General features: G+C 35.2%; 1 protein-coding gene across 36 annotated transcripts in view; it reads left to right on the plus strand.

Moving 5' to 3' along the window:
* MYO9A (myosin IXA) overlaps window positions 1-24,669 on the plus strand; it is a 290,205-nt gene that overhangs the window by 187,121 nt on the left and 78,415 nt on the right. For 16 of the 36 annotated variants that reach the window (XR_011527256.1, XR_011527254.1, XM_070576153.1 and 13 more), the window contains 8 exons: window positions 5,300-5,380; window positions 7,458-7,568; window positions 8,427-8,549; window positions 10,133-10,282; window positions 11,348-11,667; window positions 12,275-13,879; window positions 16,987-17,086; window positions 17,593-17,808. Coding sequence is in view for 34 of the 36 variants with exons in the window: in XM_070576153.1 (XP_070432254.1) it covers window positions 5,300-5,380; window positions 7,458-7,568; window positions 8,427-8,549; window positions 10,133-10,282; window positions 11,348-11,667; window positions 12,275-13,879; window positions 16,987-17,086; window positions 17,593-17,808 (2,706 nt within the window). In the remaining 2 variants the exon portion in view is untranslated. The remainder of the gene's footprint in view (window positions 1-5,299; window positions 5,381-7,457; window positions 7,569-8,426; window positions 8,550-10,132; window positions 10,283-11,347; window positions 11,668-12,274; window positions 13,880-16,986; window positions 17,087-17,592; window positions 17,809-24,669) is intronic. The other 20 variants (XM_070576189.1, XM_070576161.1, XM_070576272.1 and 17 more) reach the window with 2 other exon arrangements.

Here is a 24,669-nt window from a genome sequence, read left to right on the forward strand (position 1 = left end):
ATATATGCATTATCTAATTTTTCATCCAATTCTATGAGATAAATACTGTTATTGTACAGGTGAAGAAATTATAAGTGGTGGAGATGGATGGCACCCAAGTGTCTTTGATTCCATGCCTTTCTTATGAATGAATGTCTATTTTCATGAAAATGAGATCATCGAACTCATGATGGGTTAACTGATACAGGAATTGCCCTTCTGCTCTAAGCAACTAGAAAACTGGACAAAAGATAAGAATCAAATGTTTTTAGATATTAGACAGTAAGCATTGCAGGACTGTGATCCCTGAGACAAGAGAAATAAATGAGGCAAGCCCCAGATTACTGCATAAAGGCAGTTTTCTATGGCTCAGGAAGAGGGGAGCCAAACAAATGCCAGAGATTTTGCTCTAGACTTGCCCTCAGAAAGCTTAAAAGGAAGTCTTAAAAGAATCAAAGTGATCCTACATAACAGCATGCCAGGAAAAATGTCTGTCACTCTTTAAAGCAATGTAACAAAATCCAACAGTGTAAAATCACAATGTCTAGCATCCGATATGAAATGACTAGGCATGCAAAGAGTCAAGGAAAATGAAACTTATAACAAGGGAGAAAAAACAATCATTAGAAACAGACCTAAACATGACAGAGATGATGGAAATAGTAGATAAGGATCTCAAAATAGCTACTACAGATTGTATAAATATGTCTAAGGATATAACATAAAACATGAATATGATGAGAAAAAATTAGAAGATATGAAAAAGATTCAAATGGAACTTTTAGAGATTAAAAATGTAATATTTGAAAATAAGGTAGATGGGATTAACACCTATTAGTGCAGAAGTAATGAATTTGAAATTATATTTGCTTAAAAATAAAGCCCAGAGGGAAATAACAAAGATGGAGAAAAATGAAAAAAAGCATTAATAACTTGTAGGAAAATATCAGGTGGTTGAATAGAGGTGTAATTGCATCTCAGAAGGAGAGGTAAGAGAGGAGGGTACAGCAAAACATTTGAAGAAATCATGACCAAAATTTTCCCCAATTTTATGAATAATATAAGCCCAAATATCAAAGAATCTCAACAAACCTCAAGCAGAACAAACGGAAACACACCAAGGCATATCACATCAAAGTGCTAAAACCAGTTAAAAAGAGAAAATCTTAAAATACTCCCAGAGAAAAAAGAAGATATTATGTGCAAAGAAATGAAGATAAGAATAACAGTAGGTTTCTCATCAGAAACTATGAAAGCCGGAAGTCAAGAGTAATATCTTCAAAAGACTGAAAGGAAAAAAATTGTTACTCTAGAATTCTATGCACAGTGAATATATTTTGTAAAAATGAAGGTTAAAGGGGCTGGCCCCATGGCGTAGTGATTGAATTCAGTGTGCTACACTTCAGTGGCCCAGGTGTCCAGGTTTGGATCGTGGGCACAGACCTACACCACTCGTCAGCCATGGTGTGGTGGCAACCCACATAAAAATAGGGAAGGATTGGCACAGATGTTAGCTCAGGGCTAATCTTCCTCAAGTGAAAAAAAAAAAGAGAGAGAGAGGAAGATTGGTGACGGATCTTAGCTCAGGGCGAATCTTCCTCAGCCAAAACAAAAAGAAAAAAAATGAAGGTTAAATAGAAGGAAAAACTGAGAGAATTTATTGCCAGCAGTTCGTACAATATCAGAATGTTAAATGTGGGAGAAAAATGATGAGAAAACCACATGGAAATTTAGATCTTTGCAAAATATGAAGAGTGCCAGAATGACAGAATACTTTTTCTCTTCTTTTAATCTTTTAAAAAGACAATTGACTGTAGAAAACAAAAATAATATGAGGTAGAAATAAAACATATGACAAAAGTAGCATAAAAGAAAGGAGGGGCTAACATGTAAGTATACACTATTAATAAAGTTTTTACATTATACAGGAAATGGTGTGACATTATTTGAAGGTAGATTGTGATATGTTAACGCTGTGAACCCTAGAGCAATTCCAAAAAAAAAAAGCTCATTATAGGTAATGAGCAAATAGCAGAACTAAAATGGAATCATAAAATATGCTGAATTTAAAAAAGACATGATAAAACAGCATATTAAATAAATAGAAGCAAATAGCAAGATGGTAGACCATATGTATATTTTTCTTGATCATTTCAACTGTTAGGTAAGTTCCCACCCTCACCCTACTCTGGATCATTCTCTTTTGAGATTTTGTCTCCTGCAAGCAAATGTTAGTATGAATCTATCCTTTTGGCCACCAAACTGTCAAATAAAGTACCTAAAGCCTTAAGTTATGGGCAGAATGATGCAACTTGATCATAAGGCAAAACTGCATTGTTTATGCATGGACCCCTATGTGAAAGCCTGGTCACTTCATAGGCACCATGTCTCTGCTCAATTAATTCCTTAAAAGGAGTTTTGTGGCTTTCTCCTAGGGTAATAGGTCATGCACATTCTGTTGCTATTATATCTGCTGAAACCTGCTAATAAAACCACTGCCCCTCTCCTGGCCTGACAAGGCATGCATGCCTAGCTGCTCAGAGACCCATGGATTGCTGGGAAATATATCCGCCACTACATCATTAGTCAACATAGTCCTATACTTAGAGCAGTTTTTCTCTTCCTTGGCCTAAGGGTCTTTTTTTTTTTTTTTGCAAAAATCTGAATAACCTTCTTTCAGTTCTGCCTCTGAAACTAAGGATTAAGTCATTACCCAAACTAAACCAAACTGATTTTTATTCTCTGAACATATATTTATGGATTAAGTTTTCTACAATAGCTATCTATATATTGGTTTTATAATTAGAGGAAAAGATGTCTAAAAAGGATTACTTTTTTCACAGATGGTTTATTTATAGCAGCAGGAAGCAGATAGGTGGTTGCCTGGGGCTGTGGGCAGAAGCAGTTATTGATGACAAATGGGCAGCAGGGAACTCTTTGGAATGATAGAAGATTTCTAGATCTGGATTGTAGTGATGGTTGCACAATTGTATAAATTTACTAAAAATCATCTGTATACTACAATGGTCATGTTTTTATAGTATGTAAATTGTATTTCAGTAAAACTTCTAAAAACAAAAGTCACTATTAACAGAATGAAAAGGCAGCCTACAGGGTATGAGAATATACTTGCAGTACAGCTGAAAAAGACCTTGTATGTGGAATATATGAAGAACCATAAATCAATTTTTAAAAAGACAGACAACCTAATAGAAATGCGCAAAAGTCTTGAATACGCAAAACTGTCTGATATCAAAAGATGTTCTCCAAAAGGCCAATAAGCCTATCAAATACCTGCTCAACATTATTCTTCATTAGGAAAATATAAATTAAAACTGTAAGGCAATAATACTACATACTTGGGGCTGACCCGGTAGCCTAGTGGTTAAGTTTGCATGCTCTGCTTTGGTGGCCTGGGGTTTGCAGGTTTGGATCCCAGGTGTGGACCTAGCACTGCTTGTCAAGCCATGCTGTGGTGGCTTCCCACATAAAATAGCAGAAGATTGGCACAGATGCTAGCTCAGGGCCAATCTTTCTCACCAAGATGATAATAATAATAATAATAATAATAATAATAACGATAATGCACACTTGCCAGCTTGGCTGAAATAAAAGACTGTGATATAAAGTGTTGGTCAGGATGTGGAGCAACCAGAACTTTTATACTCTGCTGTTAAAATATAAATTAATGGAGGCATTTTGGAAAACAGTTAAAAGACACGTAGAAGAACATTGATAGCAACTTTATTTGTAATAGCCCAAACTGGAACAACTAAATATCCATCCTAAATGGATAATTTAATTGTGGTATATTTTATAGCACTGAAAATGTACAAAATGCAAGTGTATGCAACAAAATGATACATGGTATGTCTTTCTTGTTATATGAAGTTTAATAGCAGCAAAACTAACTTACTGTCTTAGAAGTCAGGATAATGATTACCCTTGGTTGACGTGTGGAGGTCGGGGCAGGTAGCTTATGTACAGTGACCTTGCTAAATTCAGTGCACCAGGGCACAGAGGGGCTTCTGAAGTTCTGGTAATATTTTCTTTATTGATTTGTGCTCTGGTTATGAGAGTGTGTTCCCTTTGTGAAAATGCATCAAACTAAACTTAGGATTTAAGCATTTTATTATATATATCATACTACAATAACATTTACAAGGAGAAAAGCACCTAAAAATAAAAAATTTGTATGTTGATGCAATATATATGACAACAGTAGCAGGAGTCTATATGGTTGTAAGGCTTCTAAGTTTTACTTTGTTATAAAATATTGACTCTAAGTAGACTGTGACAAGTGGGTTTGTATATTCTAATCCCTAGAACAGCCAGTAAAAAACAGTACAAAGAGTATAGCTGGAAAGCCAATAGATAAATTAAATATAATACTAAAAACCAAAATATGTTTTCTGACCATAATGGGATTAAATCAGAAGTCAATGAAAGATAACCATCCCCAAATATTTGGCAAATAAAAAACAGACATCTAAATAATACATGAGTCAAAGAGGAAGGAAAATTTTGAAAATATTTTAAATGGAATGAAAATGAAATATCAAACTGTGTGCAATACAGCTAAAGCAGTGCTCCAAGATTAATTTATAATGTCAAATGCATTTATTAGAAAAGAAGAAAAATCAATAATCTATGCTTCTACCTTAAGAAACTAGGAAAAGAAAAACATATTAAACCCAAAGCAAGCGGAAGGAATGAAATGATAAAGATAAAAGCAGAAAGCAGTGAATTTGAAAACAGAAAAATAATACAGAAAAATCAATGTTTAAAATGTTTAAAAACTGGTTCTTTGAAAAGATCAAAAACTTTATAAACCTCTAGCTAGACTAATTAGGAAAAAAGAGATTAAGTACAAACTATCACTATTAGGAATGAAAGCGGCAACATCACTGCATACTCTACAAACATTAAAATTAAAGCAGGGGAACACCACCTTACTGGATACCCTGCTGGATGATTTTCAGAGTTGCTCTAGGAATGCATGAGTTTGAATAAAATTACTTCATGAAATGTGAAGAAAAGTGAGAAATTTATTCTTGACTTAGATTATTTTGAAATATATCTGCAATATTTACTATTGCCAAGCTATCAGCTTTAAGATTAAATTACCCTCCTTGTCCTTAATTATCCTTAATTTAATCAGTATGGGAATATACACAATTTTCTTTTCAGAAACAAACCTATTTCCATGAATACCATTTGTTTTTTGCATATTTTGCCAACACTCTTGTTTATATTTGTAAATCATTCTTTGTCAGTTTGTAGTGAGAGAAAATGCTAATTATATTGCTTTGTATTGCAGGCCTCATTAAGCAAGCTGATGGAGACACTTGGTCAAGCAGAACCTTATTTTGTAAAATGCATTCGCTCTAATGCTGAAAAGGTAAAATTGTCCTGTAAATAAGAGCTTCTAGCTCAGCTTTCTTCAAACCAAGCCTTAAATTCTTTCTAAAGAGACTAAATGGAGGGGAAAAACTATAATCTTTGTAAGGAAAACAATGTTCTATATTTTTTATGGATATCCTTCTAATTTCTGCACTTACCCGGCTGTAAGATATTTATATGAGCTTGATTTAGCATCTCCTAGAATTTGAGAAATAAATAGCTCTTGAAATTCCATCATAAAAAAGTGTTTTATGCAACTTTTGTTACCCTGAGATTAATCTCTCTTCTTTGGATATAAGCTATCACTCTTAAAGAAGCTGCTTGGCATTTTTCATGTTTAGAGATTCTTGTCTCTGTAAAATAAGGTACTGGGGACATTTTTGATTATTTCCTCTTTTCTATGACAGTTCTCCTAATTAGAGCTTTGCAAAATATATGTAATAAGTGTCAACATTTGTCGTCTTTCTTTATGTTCATCATAGGAAAACATAGTTCCCAGCCAGAACAGCTAAAATGTTATAGGAATTATGCTCAGCTTTTTAAATTCTTTTTTGTTTGTTTTTTGTTTTGTTTTTTGTTTTTGAGGAAGATTAACCCTGAGCTAACTGCTGCCAATCTTCCTTTTTTTGCTGAGGAAGACTGGCCCTGAGCTAACATCCGTGCCCATCTTCCTCTACTTTATATGTGGGACACCTACCACAGCATGGCTTGCCAAGCGGTGCCATGTCTGCACCCGGGATCCGAACTGGTGAACCCAGGGCCACCAAAGCGGAATGTGCGAACTTAACCACTGCGCCACTGGGCCGGCCCCATCAGCTTTTTTAATTCTTAAGAAGCAGTCTCCCACTCTATTTACAAGCTTTGTGACTTTAAATGAGTTACTTAAACCTTTCTGTGACTTATATATTTTCATCTGGGTAAGAATATACTATAATTATAGGACCAACCTCATAGTGTTTTGTGATTTTTTGAGTCAATACCTGTAAAGTACTTAGAATGTTCCTAGCCCGTCCTAAGTGTTTAGTAAATGTTAGCTATTCTTTTATAGTGACAAAAAAAGGAAACCATTCTATTTATAGTTAAGTGGAAGTTTGAGTCTCTATTATTAATTGAGATCTTGCTATGCAAAAAGTTCAATTAACGAAGTATTTCAGGGCACAGAATAATTACAAAATAAATGTTAACTGTTATGATTATTTAACATAAGTTTCCCACTTGACTTTTTTTCCTTGACAGCTGGGATTTTCCATCTCTCTGCAGGAAAATGTTTGTGATTACCGTAGACGGGGAACATTGAAAATAGTATTTAGAGAATAAGGAGAAATATAAGAAGCTCCAAATACATCCTTTTTTGAATGTCTAAAAACATGCCTACTGGGGCTGGCCCTGTGGCCAAGTGATTGGGTTAGCATGTCTGCTTTGGCAGCCCAGGGTTTCACCAGTTCGAATCCTGGGCACAGACCACTCGTCAGGCCATGCTGAGGCGGTGTTCCACATGCCACAACTAGAAGGACCCACAACTAAAATATGCAACTATGTACTGGGGGGATTTGGGGAGAAAAAGCAGAAAAAGAAAAATGCCTACTGAGATACCTAGGAGTGACAGGGTGTCATGACTGGTGATGAGTGAGTGCCTCCCATTAGTATCTTCCCTGTCTATGCCTGTACAATAAGGAGATCAATTCTTAAGGACTAATGGAATTTTTTGTTTTTCAATGTGTCATACTAGTATCATTAACAAAAATACAGACACTCTTGATTATGTTAAGTAGGTTAGTCTTGTTACAGATTTTATAGTGACTAGACAATGTGGCCTCCTTTGAAGGTCCTCTCCCTCTACAACTAGAGAAACCTGGAAGCTTGGTTTCTCTTTTTTCCCTAGAGTCAGGCAGTCAGAACTTTTCTGAAGCTATCAGCTGGGGAGGTAAGATTGTCCCATCACCTCTGCTATATCTTAACCAGACAACCTCTAGTCAATTTCTAGATCTTCAGAAGTTAACCATACTTATAAGACAGACATTAATTTGGAGATCTGTTCTTCTGGGTTAATATTTGTTCCATTTGCCTTGTTTTAGCTGCCGTTAAGGTTCAATGATGCCTTGGTACTTAGACAGCTTCGGTACACTGGGATGCTGGAGACAGTTCGGATTCGCCAGTCAGGATACAGCTGCAAATATTCTTTCCAGGTTATGCTTTTATAGTGATATTTAAATATATATGCACATCAAGTGAATTATTCCTTTGTCTTGCTTTTTGTTAATTTCAGGCTTACTTGTTTATTCCTCTTAATTCTTCCTTTTCATTCCATCATTTGTATGTAGAATTGAAGAGGGAGAGAGAGTACTCAGTTCCATTGAATGGCAACAATCTCAATAAGCTTGCGTTGTAATTGAATCCAACATGTGACTATTCTCATTTGATCTGAATGTTTGCTAATACTAAGTTTACTCATAACATAGCAATTCTTCACACTGATTGCTCCAGTAGTTGAAATAGTTCAATCAGAACTATCTGAAAAGATTCCATTTGCTTTTCTCTGAAGTTTTCTCAGCAGGATTGTCTTTTATAGGAAGCTGCCAGCAAGGCTTACAGCTATTCTTAACAGCTACTGCTGCTATGGGTGTAGAAATTGTATTGAAGCTTTTCAGCAGCTGAGCAAATCTTTGCTGTTACTGGGAGAGAAAGCTTCATTCTCACTTGTACCTTGTAATAGCTGCCACCTTTGCTTATTTTTCTGCTAAAAATTTCAGATGCTTGTTAAATAACTTTTTCTTTGGTCTTTAATACAGCTTTCTCAAAAGAGAGAATTAGTTTCTGCCCTTCTATTCTTCTTCCATTCCCCTTTGATAACAAAATATGTAGAACTGTCCCCCCCCCACATTTTACAAATTAACTTTTTGTGATATTTTAAATTAACAGGCAAATTCTTGGTTTCACCCTGTTTAAAAGAATGAGAAAAGGATCAATAAAAGGACAATTAGTTGAAGATGTTGTTTACATATAATTCTCTTGTGACTTTACAACATTTTCTTTTCATTTTTCAGGATTTTGTGAGCCACTTCCATGTACTTCTTCCCCGAAATATTATTCCGTCCAAATTTAACATTCAGGATTTCTTCAGGAAAATAAATCTTAATCCAGATAATTATCAAGTTGGAAAATCCATGGTAAATATAATATATACTGCTCTTGTCAAAATTGAGTGCATTTTTATAAATAATATTGGCAATCTTTGCCTATGAGAATGTTTTTTTAAAAATATCATAAGGAAATTGATCAGGCCAAGATTTTTACTTAATAATACAGTCAGTATTAATCAAAGAACTTCAGGCCAGTGCTCTGGTTCTGCTTATAATTTTAACTACCTAAAAACCTTCTCTCCCTAGGTATTCTACTGTTCTCTCCAACTCAACTTGCCCAAAGTGACCTTATTCAGATTCCCCTGCTGTCCTTAATTGATCATCTTCATACTGTCTTTCTCTGCCACCTTCCTTCTAGTTTCTTAGGCTAGAAACCGTAATCATATTTGGCTTACCCTTCACTTTCATCCTTTTACAAAGTTCTGTTTCTTCTTTTTCCTTACGAATGATTCTCACATCTTTCCCTGTTTCTCCATTCCTACTGCTTCCATTTTAGTTCTATTCCTTAGCTGTCACTTATATTTTTCTTACAGCAAACAGATCCCTCATCTGATTCCAGTCTATTTGTCGTTCCATTTAACTCCCTCGACCCATAGTATCAAGATCATCATTTTAGTGTACTTCTTTCTTTATATCAGCTTCCTGGGCCTAACCCTAACCCCAGATAACCTTCTCATTAAATTCAAACATCTTTCTCTTTTTCAAGAACCTACATATTGTGACTTCATATTGTTTAATATCTTCTTTATGAGAATTAATTGTTCCATTGTCCCCTATATGTGCCTTTATCATTATTTCCAACTCCTTGTTTTGCTCAGGTGTGGTCCTCTGTCTCATTCCCTTATTAGTTTACTGTTTTCCTCTTCGGGTATTTAATGTCTATCTGCTCTTTTTTTTAAATATTTTTTTATTTTTGACAAAAATGGGAGATGATGGATATGTTAATTAGGTAGATTGTGGTAATCATTTCACAATGTATACATAAATGAAAACGTCACATTGTACATCTTAAATATGTACAATTTTTAATATCTACCTGCTCTTAAAGGTGAAGCACAAATTCTATTTCCAAAGGAACTATGTCTAAGTTATCTTTGTACCCCCTAAATCCCTAAAGATTTATTAATGGAATGAAGGAATAAATAAATAAACTAATTAATAGTTTTGGGCAGCAAGAAGCCTTTGATGCATACTGGCTTTCAAAAAGACTGTTATTGGTTTATTCATGTTATGACCAAACTTCTAAAACTATGGTTCTCAACTTTTCCTGCTTTCCTAGCATCTTGAAAAAGATGATATATTACCAGTAATACGTTGGCTCATGATGGTGGTGAATTTCCTAAGCGAATAATGTATCACAGCCTCTGGCCCTGGGATTTTTGTACTCATGTTCACCTTTCCATTTCCCCTTCTGTATTCTAATGTCTCCTTTCCAATTTGAGAATGACCACTTTGGATAAATTGATAGAAATATTTACAAGTACTACTTTTACACATCTGCCACTGAATTTATTCTTCTCTAAAAAACCTTACCACAGAAAGGATGATTCATGAAATAAATTTCTAATTTCTTCTTAAGCTGTGTTCCTTTTCTTTCTCCCTTGTGGTAGGTGTTCCTAAAGGAGCAGGAACGACAGCACCTGCAAGATCTGCTTCACCAAGAGGTGCTCCGTAGAATCATAGTGTTACAGCGATGGTTCAGGGCCTTGCTGTGTAGGCAGCGTTTTCTCCATCTGAGACAGGCCTCCATTATTATCCAGGTGGGAAGCAAAGGATTCCTTGCATGAGACTGGCTGGTTTATTTGGCCTTTGTTTTAGTAACTAGAGCTATTTTAAAGAAACGTTTAAAGATTTAAACATTTAAAGAAGAATGTGGGGGCCAGCCTGGTGGCGCAGCGGTTAAGTGCCTATGTTCTGCTTTGGCGGCCCTGGGTTCGCTGGTTTGGATCCTGGGTGCAGACATGGTATGGCTTGGCATGCCATGCTGTGGTAGGCATCCCACATATAAAGTAGAGGAAGATGGGCGTGGATGTTAGCTCAGGACCAGTCTTCCTCAGTGAAAAGAGGAAGATTCGCAGCAGTTAGCTCAGGGCTAATCTTCCTCAAAAAAAAAATAATAATAAAAATAAGAATGTAAACTTTTTCAGAGATAAGAATGTGTCCAACTCATCTTTGAAATGTTCATAGCGCTCAACAGATTATCTGGCATATAATAATAGGCTATTGATAAATATTGATGGAGTTGAATTTAAATTAAATTGAATTTATAGTTATAATGTCTTGTATGATATAATTAAGGACAAAGGAATTATGTGCCTTAATTTTTGTTGACGTAGTTATTTTTATTTAATAGTGTTCTGAGTGATATTTGAGAGTTATACATACATTGTTGTTGTTATGTACTCACCTTGGATGATGTTGTTTTCTATAGGACTTTTTCTCTTTTGTATAAGAAAATCTTTCATATCTTAATCTTTGAGATGTGTGCATATTGACCTTAAACCCATTAATATTGGCAAATTGTAGCATGAGAATATAATGTAATTTGTTAAAATTAATTTGTGGAGCATGAAAGCATCAACAATTCAAAATTATTTTAAGTTCTATAATTAACTTCATCAAGATTATATATTACCTAAAATAGTTGTTTTAGGCAAGCATATCTGGGAAAGAAAACATTTTCTTTTACTTTAATCACCCACAATTTAGCTGTCTAGCTACTTAACCTCTAATTATGACATTAGAAATTTATCCTTGTTTTCTTTTTCTGTGAAAATGTGGTATAAGATATGACAACACTTTCTATTATTTTGTCTTCCCCACAGCGATTCTGGAGAAATTACCTAAATCAGAAGCAAGTCAGAGATGCAGCTGTACAGAAGGATGCTGTAGTTATGGCTAGTGCAGCCACTCTTATCCAAGCTTCCTGGCGTGCTCACTTAGAGAGGCAGCGGTATTTGGAGCTACGGACTGCAGCTGTCATCATCCAGCAGAGATGGAGGGAGCTCTATAGGCGGAGGCACATGGCTGCCATCTGCATACAGGCAAGATGGAAAGGCTACAGGGAAAGTAAGAGGTATCAAGAACAAAGAAACAAAATTATCCTTTTGCAGTCAATATGTAGAGGATTCAGAGCAAGACAAAGGTAATCTTTGTTTCTATAATAATTACCCTCTCTCTTTCCAAGTACTTTGTTTATACCTCTGCTCTAATACTTGCCTAACTTGTATTCGAATTGGTTATGTACAATTTGCATTCTCCACTAGACTGTGATACTCCTAGCAATTTTAACCCACATCGTGTGGTCTATAATAGAAGGTAAATAAGTATTTATTAAATTAAATTGGATTGGAAAACTTGCATGGTCTGTGGTTATAACTGCTAAGAGTTAACTTTTCCCTTTAGGTTGAATCTTTAAAAATTGACAATATTAACTGTTTTTACCTTCAGAAACTTTCATTTCATTTTTAAGGTTTACCTTAAGAGAAGGATATTATTAAAATGAGAGCTTTACTTTTGAGTTAATTTGTGTTTTGACTAGAATGCCCAATTAGGAATAATATACTTAATAAAATATCATCTCACTCATGGAAATAGACCTATGAAGTGTCTACCTGAGTTACTTTCAGAAATACTTAGGTATGAAAAAAAAATTTTGAGACTTTCCATTTTTTTCTTAAATTCTCTGTAAATGTTTTCTCTCCAGTGGTAACCAAGAGATATCTCTAACCCATTTTTTCTGTTTTATATAGATTTAAAGCTTTAAGAGAACGAAGACTAAAAGAAACAAGACTAGAACTTGGATCATCAAGTATTGAGCCATATGGAGCTCTGGAAATTCAGGGTTCAGACCCTTCAGAATGGGAAGATCGTTCCTTTGACAACAGAGTAAAAGCCATAGAGGAAGGTAAATCTGTGATAGAGAGTAATCGAATTAGCCATGAAAGTTCAATGGACTACTTGAAGGAGTCCCCAAACAAGCGACAGGAGAGAGCCAGAAGCCAAAGTGGTGTGGACTTGCAGGAAGATGTGATTGTAAGAGAGAGACCCAAGTCCTTGGAAGATCTCCACCAGAAAAAAGTAGGTCGAGCTAAAAGAGAAAGTCGGAGAATGAGAGAACTCGAGCAAGCTATATTTAGTTTAGAATTACTGAAAGTTCGTTCTCTTGGTGGTATGTCTCCTTCAGAGGAACGAAGATGGTCTACAGAACTGATGCCTGAGGGCTTTCAGTCTCTACAGGGTACACCTGATAGTGGAAGCTCTCAAGGAAGCTTGGAACTTCTGAGCTGTGAAGAAAGCCAAAAGAGCAAACTAGAGCCCATAATTTTAGATGAAGGAGATTTTCAGATTCCATCACCTAAAAGATCTAGCAGTCCAAAATTTGAATCACAAGACAATGCCCTCAGTGCCTCAAGTGAGACTAACTATACGTTGATTCAAAAGGGGGCACCCTCTGACTCAGTGCATTTGAAGAATGGGACAGTCAAGGAAAAACTAGGTTGCGGTTCTGAACCTATTACCTGTAAGCCGCAACTGAGAGACTCCTTTATTTCAAATAGTCTGCCTACATTTTTTTATATTCCCCCACAAGACCCACTGAAAACAATTTCCCAACTAGACACAAGTATCCAGAGAAACAAACTATTGGAAAGTGAAGAAACACTTCCAGCTCTTACTTTGGATATCAGTAGGGAAGCCAGAAAGTACCACTTCTCAGAAGCAAACCAAGTTGTTGCTTATTTGAATACAGATTCTTCTAATACTGTGCTTAAGAAGTTAGAAAAGCTAAACACAGAGAAGGAAGAAAGGCAAAAGCAGTTGCAGCAGCAGAATGAAAAAGAAATGATGGAACAGATTCGCCAGCAAACAGATATTTTAGAGAAGGAGCGTAAAGCCTTCAAGACAATTGAAAAGCCAAGAATTGGAGAGTGTTCTCTGGCACCATCTTTCCATCAATCAAAGCGAAGAATAGAGAGGCCATCCTCTCTCCTCATCCTGAATACCCCAAATAAGGAAGAACCCAGTGTACTAGGGCCTCTATCAGTATCTGTGAAAGATGCAGCTCTTGCCCCAAAAGACAGTCCCTCTGCTCACTTACCCCTGAAGGACCCACATGTCACCCTGTTCTTTGAAAGAAAAGGAGGCCCATGCCAGTCTAGTACTGTCAAGGAGTTATCCAAGACAGACAGAATGTCCACCCAGCAAAATATAGCCTGTAAACTCTCTAATAATCGCATCTCAAAAAGAGAACACCTTAGGCCTACTCAGTATTATAGCCACAAATCTGATGACCCTTCTGGAGATGGAGCTACTAGGGCCATATTCTTCACGCCAAAGGACAATATGAGTATTTCCCTGTAAGTGAAATGTTTATTTATTTTTGTGTATAAATGAGAAACTTTTTGGAGAATTTCATTGAGGTGACTTAATCTGCCTCAACTGTTTGTATGGGTGCTACTCAAATTAGCCATTTTCTCTATGTAAAAAACATTCTCTAATTGTTGACTCCACCAGCCACATGAAATTGGATATAATTATACTCTAGGAATCTGTGACCAATCACAGATAGCAGAGTTTTTGGTTCCTCCCCATTAAGTGAGAAAACATTTGTGCAGGGTGATACAGTCCCTATTAAACATGGTAAGCATTCAGCAAATGCTAGTTGCACAAGAGCTGTTAGGTGTAGCAATCTAAGCTAGTGTCAGGCTTTAAAGTTAATATGCTTTGTCACATCTATTGGCCTATTTATGGTCTTCATTAATAAGTTCTTTATACCTTTTTTGTGGTAAAAAAACACATAACATAAAATTTACCATTTTAACCGTTTTTTAAGTATACAATACAGTAGTTAACTATGTGCACGTTGTTTGCAACAGATCTCTAGAACTTTTTCATCTTGCAAAACAAACTCTATCACTCATTGGACAACAACTCCCCTCTTTCACTTTCCCCAAGTCCCTTGCAACCACCAGTTCTACTTTCTGTTTCTAAGAGTTTGACTCCCTGAGGTGCCTCATATAAGTGGAAATTCTTTATACTTTTAAGTTTTCTTAACTAGTGGTAGCTGTGAGAACAGCATTTTTAAGTGGTACATAAAATCAATTTGATAAAATTTGAGATATTTGTATGAAGTCTTTGTATACAGTGGATTCTTTCAGTTCTTATGGGAAAATATCACGGTTTAAATGAAATGAGGGCTGTACCTTAGGGCTAAAAAAACTAAATTTCGCATTAACTAGAAAAATAACTTTCTTATTATAACCTGAGCTTTTAAATCTTTCATTCTTTAAAATTGCATGCAGATTTTATAGAAACATGGGCAAGAGATCATTGATACTTTATTTTTCTACTAAGGATTTCTGTACAGCATTATGAAACGCAGTTGGACTTAGTGACAATTTGAGGTTCTATTCCTGCCCATTAACTTATAGATTGCCCAAAAGTTCAAAGACTCTATGTAGCATATAAGCCCATCGGAGAGTGTTAAAAACATGTTATTGCGTATCATTCTGATTAAGTTTAGTGATATGAGACATGTATTTGTGTGTGTGTGTGTGTGTGTGTGCAGTTATTGGATCCATGAATCTGTTTTGTAGAAGGCTTCCTTGTAGATTTCAAAAACATTAATCATTCTTGTAAATTATTCCTTTTATCATTTTTCTGAGTTAATCTTAAGTCTACTTGATCTAGTTTGCTTTACCTCGTTAAAATCTACTTCCAAACGATTATATATTAGAATGCTTATGTGAAAGCTTAGGTAAAATTCATACTTCAAATCTTCTCTTGTTCTATAAGTAATACTAGAAACCTTAGCATTTTATAGAATCATAAATGTTGGTGTTTCTAAATTATCTAGTCCAGTTGCCACATATAGATGAGGTCAGTGGGGCCCAGAGAGGTGAAATGGCTTGTTCAGGTTCACGTATTTAGAGAAAGAGATGGGACTAGAACTTGCGTTTCATAATTAGGAATCAGCATTCGGTTTCATGATTAAGAAGTAACATTAGATTAATGGATTTTTTTATGCCATAGTGGTTATAAGTACCTAGTGGTATTCATCTGGTTAATGAGGGAGAACAAAAAAGAAATCATGGAGAAATCGAGAAAATGTTGCGAGTTTAAAAGTTAGGATGGTCAAGTCAAAGGTTTTGTTAATTGTTTCTCTCTTTGGAGAACAGATCAAAGACCAGTAGGCTCAACTGTGGCAAGAGAGATTTTAATAGCCAAAAGGGAATCTTTTAAGCCAACTCAGGATTGCTAGGCTTGATCATACACTGGTCAAAAAGGGAGATCTCTGAGAAGCCTTTAGCTAGGAAAGATTGCCATCTATTTAGATTTGTTTAGGGATTATTTCATAGAGCAGAGGATAAGATAACCTCTTATGGCCCCTAGGCCTTCATTTATAAAAATTAAATGAAAGATTTTGAATGGGAGATCAATTAGTCTGCCAATTTATATTACAGGTTAATGTCTACTTTAAACCCAGCACTGTAGTAGAAGGTAAGATGTGATTCTCAATGAGCTTACAGTCCTGCTAAGGAGAGATTAGCAATATGTTGTTGATAAATTTTAAGACTGATAGTGCTGAGTTAATACAGGTAATTGGGCCCAGGAAAGTGCAGATTCTCTTCATATTTTCATGAGGTGCTGGCATCCATTTCTACCAAAATTTAATGATAAAGCAGTCACATCATGTGGTTATTCATGCGAAACTAAATTTTCACAAGCTAACACTATACCATCTGTATGGTTTGGGGCATACTTCTTTTAGCTTGATAACAATTTCTTATCCTGCTATTATTGATTTTATTATGTCCAACTTCAAGTTTTAAAACTAAGACAGTAGATAGAAGCTATAAAGATTTCAGAAAGGAATTTGCTAACCAATAGGAACCGTCTCAGTATAAAACAAAGTATTGAGGTCCTCATCACTTGGTGGCTACTTATCAGGTGTTTTATAATGATTAGAGTAAAAGACCCCTTCTAAGACTGATTCTAAAAATTTGGAGATTTGGTATTTTCCCTTTCTTGTCATCAAATCCATTTCATTTCTTGAGCTAATTCTGCTGATACTATTAAACATGTGTATACTATTAAACATATGCTATAACTATATAATATTAAAAATATTATATAATATTTTAGCTATATAATAGTTTATAACTATTAAATATATGCTGATCCTGTTAAACATATAATCACAGTAGAATATACCGAGTGATTATCAGGGCAGCGCCTCTAGTAATTCAGTCATATATGTAAATTTCTGATAATATTGTTAATTTGGTAAGCAGAAAAAATTTGATGTATTGTTTTGTGAATTGAATAAGATCTGAAAGTATTTATGGGATTTGCTGGAATCTTTGACCTGGTTTTTTACACTATATTTTAAGCTATTCTTTAAGAATGCTGCCATGAGCTGTCTGCTGGGAATTGAAATGTAATCCTATTGTTTTATCATAAGTGTCGACAAGGAAGCCTTAAACAGTGGAAATCCTCAACTCCATAAACAAGATGAACCAGCTTGGAAACCTGTGAAGTTAACTGGGCCGGGCCAAAGAGAGGTAAGTGTTGAATTTTGTTTATCTTCTATGCAAAATGGATGCACGCTATTTTGGAAATTATTATTCTTGTAGGCAGAGCACCTCATCTACCCATTTACTCCCAAGTATTTATAGAGAAAAGAACCATGAGTTAAGTCTGTTATACCTAGAGAGGTCTACTTCAGGCAGGCAATGGTGCTTAAAAAACCCAGATTATATTTATTTTAAAAAAGTTGCTAAGAAGGCAATTTGTGCAAGTGACTTTGGTGACTTATGGCAGTGAAAGATGACTTCCTTGGCTATGGAGAAGAACACTGTAGATTTAGCTTCCATTCTTATCCTTTGTCCAGAGTAATATATTACGGATTGCTTTTGGTTATTCCTGTCACTTTTAGTGGAAGGGGCACCGTGGGGTGGAGGGATGTTTCAAGAAATTCTTGAGCTCTCTGATGTCTTTCATTGGCATCATCTCCAAAAAAAACCAAAACAAAACATTGTTGTGTTATTTGTTTTATCATTTGGTCAAGCAGGTTGCCAGACCGGCCCATAAAAAGAAAGCTCGAATGGCGCGGACGCGCTCCGATTTCTTGACTAGAGGTACTTTTGCCGATGGGGAGGGGGATACAGAGGAAGATGATTACGATGACATTATTGAGCCCCTTCTCTCCCTTGACCAAGCTTCTCACTCTGAGCTAGGGCCTACACCCAGCCTGGGTCAGGCCTCTCACAGTGACTCCGAAATGGTAATTTTACAACAATATAAGAAAAATAGGCAACAAGCAAATCTGATGGGAATAGTTTTTGCTAATCTAAAGCTAACCTTCACAGCTTCTTCCCCATATACTGGTTTATACATGGGAAACCTCAGTGAACACAGCAACTAAAGCTAAACCTTAATTTAATAGGACTCAGATAAAGGGCACTTAGTGTATGTCAAATCATAAATTAGGCAAAATTCAGGTTATTTAACTTATTGCTAATGTAGAAATTTTCTGTTATATCTTAAAAAGTCTCAAACAGGGATCCTCAATTTTTTTTATGTGGGTTATACAGTCTCTGTTGCAGCTCCTTAACTTTGCTCCTGTAAAGTGAAAACAGCCATAGACAGTAAGTAAACATAATGGGCATGGCTGTGTTCCAATAAAGCTATTTACAAAAACAGACAATCGGCTGTATTTGGTCTGCTGGCCATAGTTTGCTGATCCCTCCCTGATCTAGTGAATAGGGTATATTTTAAATAATCCAGTAGCTTTTAACTGAAATGGTATTCTCTTTTCTTTCTTTCTTTCTTTTCCCTTTAAACTGCCTTCCCCTCCCCCATTTTTTAGTAATAGAAAATAATCATGAATTTTTAAACATTTAATGAGCAATGCCAAAAATATCTCTCTGTACCAACGCAGCCAAGTAGAAGGTTATATGTAATGTGAATTTGTTTTAATCACAAATATGACATTGGAGTCATGTTTGAATAAAGCTGCACTATTTTGACTAAGAATATAATTTTATCATCATATAGCAACCAAAATTAGGTATATATAGTTTGACAAGTATGAATGTGTTTATGGATATAAAGTATTTGATTTTGGAATTCTCCTGGGAAATATATGATGTAAGGACCCTGTATGTCCAATATGTCTAAAAGATTATCACTGATGAAGTGGAATGAATGCATTTTATTTCCTTGCATATCCTTAATTAAGTTGGATCTCTAATATTCTTTAACATCTGTTCATTATGGAAGGAAGATTTTGGGATAGTCTTCTTTTGACTCTAAGTATTTTCTCTTTGAATTGTTTTATTTTTTTGTTAAAGATTGGCACCTGAGCTAACAAATATTGCCAATCGTTTTTTTTTCCCCTGCTTTTCTCTCCCCAAATCCCCCCAGGACACAGTTGTACATTTTAGTTATGGGTCCCTCTAGTTGTGGCATGTGGGACACCACCTCAACATGGCCTAACGAGGAGTGCCATGTCCGCACTCAGAATCCGAACCCGGGGCCACCAAAGCAGAGCACCTGAACTTAACCACTTGGCCTTGGGGCCGGCCCTTGAATTGTTTTAAACTGTTTGATTGTACCACAGACCTAGTTAAAATTAAAATTTCCGCTAATTTCCAGAATACCTTTATTGTCTTTATTTTTTATTGGAGATAGACCCAGTTTTTAAATGATTATATTGATATTCTAAAAAATAAAAAACAAAAACAACAACCAAAACAGAAGCATGTGCATGACCAGTTCTCTAATTAGACAATCGAGTCATTACTCTGAGCCAAACTATAGGATTGTAGAAGTTGGAAATAATCTATATCCATTAATATACATAATTAGAGCCAAAGCCCTCTCTTCAGTGTGGGATAAAATAACTCTATTTTGGAGGTGCCCTATTTTTGAGTTATAAATAGTAAAACATACTGTATCATATGATTAGTAGTTAAATGTGAAATTATGCAATGGAACAAACTAATCTTAATGAAATAGTCTAACTAGGGAGCATACTTAAATTATTCTCTCAAGTGGACATAGATTTTTCGTTTTTGGAAGAACTTAGCATTTGTAATTGCTGTTTTGTTCCTGAGCGTTTCCTTTGTTACAAACCTTAGTCCTTTGGGTGGTAGAATTCTTTCTCACTGAGAACTCTTATTGAGAGGAGCCAGGAAGTTGGGCTTTCTGCTTGGAGGATTCAGCCCCTTTAAGGGTTCTAGCTGGTAGCCTCTGCCTGTGATTCTGTTCACCTGCTTGACGGTCACTGCATGCCAGTAGTTGTAGAGCACCCCTGCACAATGTGTTAGTCTCCTCTACAGCTTTCTCACTGTACTTCTGTTCCAGCACTGCCTATTTTAGGAACAGGTGGTGGTGTTTATTTCTGGTGGACACTTGCATGAAGAAGCTTTGCTTTCTAGAATATGCTGATACGTACTTATTGGGGTTGGGTTGGGAAAGGTGGGAACAGTTTTAAAATGTGTTTCTGTTGTTTATCTTAAAAATATGCCCTGTTCTAATGTTATCTGGTATTGTGAAGATGAAGACTAATTGTTTCTAAGTGGAATCTACTGAATTCTCAAAATCCAGATATCTTCAGGATTTTAATTGGGTTTGATTTTCTGGGCACGTGGATTTTTAAAAACTGGATAGTTGTGGTATTTTCTTCTGGACAAAGTGATCCCATCACTCTGACATTTGCTAAGAAGTGTGTCATTCAATCTTGGAGGAAGCCAGTTGTAAAATAACTGATCTAATAGGATAAGAACAGTTCTAAATGAATTACCTGAAGGGGATTTGATAAGCATTACCTCCTGAGTTGGTGAATTGAGGAGTGGAGGCCAGAGTAGTAGTTTCCCTTTTTATGATGCTGGTGTTTTTTTAACTTCCTACTTTTAACTCTGCCATTTGAATAACTGTTTAATCTCTGTATGCTGCTCTCACTCACTTCTTAGACCCACTATGTTGGCTTTTACCCAAGAATGACGTGTTCTGCTAAGCAGTACTTTAAGGTGACTTTCATATAGTCTTTTAGTCTCTCAATTTCTGCGTAGTAAGTGAGTTACTAAAATCATTTCTATCCCTTATTTGTAGGATTGGTATAGATTATAGTTTTCTCTGTATAGTTTTTTCTACCATTCCTCTCACTCACAGCCATCGTTTCTTTGGGTATAACTCCCAAATGCTCTCCAGAATTGGTCTTGTCTCTAGTATGATAAAACTAAATTTCTCAATTTCCCCCAAAACTGCTGTTTACTTCTTATATTTCTGTTTGTTCTTCTCTAAGACACTCTCCAATCCTAACTGATGTTGAATTTTCCTTCTCTCCTCTGTCCACTCCACAAAAAACTGCCAGAAAAACCTGTTGATCAAGCAGGGCTAACTTTATTAGCTTATTTTACAGGCGGGAAAAAGCCAACTTGAGGAGGTCTTAGTAATTTCTCAGAAGGGGGAAGTCAGGAGAGGATATTTATAGGATTTTAAGGCCTAGGCTGGTGATTTTGAGGTGGCTCTTGCAAGTTGGGAGACTGATTGATATTGAACAAAGTTTATGATGTAAGAGGTTTGGATTGGTGGCCCCAGAACAGCAACCCTACTGTTGAATACACTTACTATTCATATGTGTATTTTATTTCCCCGAAAAAATCAGAAACAGTTTATAGCATTGTGATTCTCTACTCTTTGAAGATTTGGTAGAATTTCCCTGTGAAACCATCTGGGATTGGTACTTTTTTGTGGCATAATTGCTTGATAAGTTCCTCTTTTTTCCTTCTGAGGAAATTAATCTTTTAAGCTTTCTATCTAATGGGTTCACTTTTGGGTAAATAGTTTTTCTTATGAAATTATCCATTTCATCTAACTTTCAAGACCTCTAGTTGTACAGAGTTCTGGAAAGCAGTCTTATATGATGTTTAGAAGTTATCTGTTTCATTGGTTATTTCCCTTTTATCATCTCTTATTTTATAGATTTGTGCTTTTTCCTTTTTCTTTGTTAGCTAGTCATTTGTCTATTTTGTTACTTTTTTCCAAAATAACAGGATTTTGATTTATTATACCTACTTTTTTTTTTCTATTCTCCACTGATTTCTGCTTTTACCTTTATTATTTATTTCCTTGTGCCTTCTTGTGGTTTACTTTCTTATTTTTCTAGTTTTTGAGTAAGTCATTTATTTTATTTATTTTTATTGATACAGGTTTCTAAAGCAATGGATTTTTCTCTGTTCAGTACTTCAGATGTGTATTTCATTTACTCTAATGTGTAAAGTTTTTATTTTTTAGAAAATATGTAATTTCAGTTTATATTTCTTTTTTACTCTATTTGGGAAAAATTTTTAGTTTTCAGAAAAAGCTTTTTTGTTTTTTAATTTTTATTAATTTCTAGTTTTATTGTATCATGATCAAAGAGTATTTGTAATGTTTCTATTTGATAAAATTTACTCTTGTTTTCTTTCTTACTTAATATGTAATCAGTTTTTGTGAATATACCATGTGCATTTGATAAGAAGGTGTATTCTCTGTTCAGAATGTAAAATTACAATAGATATCCATAATCTCTCCCTTACTGATTATGTTGTTTGTCTTCTGTATCCTTAATTTTTCTTGTACACTTCATCTGTCTTACACAGAAAATGCTGTGTTAGAATCTCCTAGTATTCATTGTGAATTGTGGCTTTTAGTATTAAAGTGTCCTTTGTCACATTCAATGCTTTTTGTTTAAATTCTACTTAAATAATAATATTACAGCCTCTGTTTTCTTATTGTTTCCATTTGTCTAGAATACTTTTGCTCATTTCTTTATTTTTAGCCTTTCTGGATCCTTTTGTTTTAGATGTCTGTTTTCTGTGCAGTGTAGTTGGGTCTTGCTTTGTGAACCAAATGAAAATTTTTTTCCTTAATAGGTGACTTAAATCTATTCATATTTATTGAAATAACTGACAGATTCAGTCTAAGCTCTTTCTTATAATTTTATGTTATTATGTGTTATGTTAAATTTGATGTGTTTACTACATGGTTTTTTTTCCCCCTCTTTTATTTTTTTAAATTTCTTTTGATATGTAGGAAGGGTTTTGTTCTTGTTCTCTTGGTTATTAATTTTTGTATATGATTTTTAAAATGCCTTTAATTCACTTTTTTTTGTTGTTGAGGAAGATTAGCCCTGAGCTAACTGCTGCTAATCCTCCTCTTTTTTGCTGAGGAAGACTGGCCCTGAGCTAACGTCCATGCCCATCTTCCTCTACTTTATATGTGGGACGCCTACCACACAGCATGGCGTGCCAAGCGGTGCCATGTCCGCAGCCAGGATCCGAACTGGTGAACCCCGGGCTGCCGAAGCGGAACATGCACACTTAACCACTGTGCCACTGGGCCGGCCCCATAATTTACTTGTTTTATTTAAGCAGTTATTCTCTAATCATTTTTAAATGAATAATATTGTTTAATTCTCACCTACTGTGACACAACTATCAATGACTTATTCTAATCTCTATTTTCTTCTCCCTTCTACGCCTGGGTTTTAGACTTTTATTTCTATTTTGGCAGAACATGTAATTTTACATATTATTCTTTACCCTAGTCCCCACCTTTGTTTTTGGCTTAGATCTACTATTAAATATATTAAATGATTGTATCAAGTATTTTGCTGAAGTTTCCCCACTTATCTGTTGGTTGGATGAATCTCTGTCCCTAGTAGATTACTCGTGAAGCATTCATAGATACAGAATTCCCTGAGTTCTGTCTATAGCCTTGGTATATGAAGGGATATCTTGGCTACATATAAAATCCTTATTTCATACTTTCTGTCCCTGAATTTTTTGAAAATGCTATTTTATTGTTATCTTGCTTTATTTGTTATTTTTGGTAAGTCTATTCCCAGTGTAATTCTCTTGCTCTTACAAGTTATTTGATCTTTTTAGTTGGAGGCCTTCAGAATTTTTTCTTTATATTTAAAGTTTAGGATGTGTCTTCAAGTTGATCGTTACAGACTAATTATCCCATATACCTGCAAGGCTCTGTCAGTCTGTAAATGCTGGTCTTGCCTTATTTTTTAAGTTTTCTTGCATTATAGTTTTAAATATTAGTTGTGTTCTATTGTTTTGTTTTTCTTTTTTAGGGTCTCCAACTATAAATATGTTTTTTCTTCATTTCCTGTCTTCCATTTCAATTACCTCCTCTCTTCCATTTCAACCACCTCCTCTCTGGCCCTTTTTACTTATTTCTTTGTATCACTTTATATTCTTTATTGTCTTCCTGCCTTTGTTCAGTCCCCTTTGTAAACTTCCATTTGTACTTTTTCTTCCTTAGGCATCTTGTAAGTTAGTTTTCATTTCCCTATCTTTCCTGAGTTCATTCAACTCTCTGGAATGAACATTTCTTCTTGTGTTTTGTCTTTTTGGTTCATTTCTATTTTTAATTTCTGAATTTCTGATTCAGGATGGTGTTTCATATGTATGAGGATATTTAATTCATTTTTGAGTTACAGTTTTTTGCTTCATGCTTGGTTTTTTTTTTTTTTGGTGAGAGGTGGGGTTAATCAGCTGAGTTGTTTTGGTTCTCATTTTCTTTGTTTTCTTATTGTAACTTCTCTAGATTTTGTATGTTTTAATTTATTCATTTTGTGCGTTTGGGGTAGTGTATAAGATAATAAGTTCAAGTACTTTCTCTTCTGTTAGTGAGCAAAGTATGTTTCTTTTGCAGACAGCCTGTTTTGGGTTGGTTGGTTTGTTTTGTGGTGGTAGAGGCAGCATTGTGTCCTCCATGTTTGCTTCTCTTTTGCCATGCTGGATTCTAAATTTTGTCCTTTTGCTTTTGTTACCCAATTTCTAAAGGACACGCTTTCCTTCCTTTTTACCTTCTTCTTCCTAAGAAGCAAAGTCTTTAAAAACTTGTCACCTTGAATCACATACAATTTAAATCCGTTCCCTTTAGTCAGTTCTCTAATCTACCAGTACTCTATAACATTTGTGTCAGTTTTGAGTCATTATAGATGGATTGTTTTTTCCCTCATTACTGGCCATATATTTGTATTTCTTTGCATGCCTAATTGTTTTGTATTGGATGCCTGACATTGTGAGTTTTGCCTTGTTGGATGCTGATACCTTTGTATTTGATTAATATTCTTGAGATT

This window comes from Equus przewalskii, chromosome 1, assembly GCF_037783145.1.
Source record: "Equus przewalskii isolate Varuska chromosome 1, EquPr2, whole genome shotgun sequence".
In the NCBI taxonomy this organism is placed as follows: domain Eukaryota; kingdom Metazoa; phylum Chordata; class Mammalia; order Perissodactyla; family Equidae; genus Equus; species Equus przewalskii.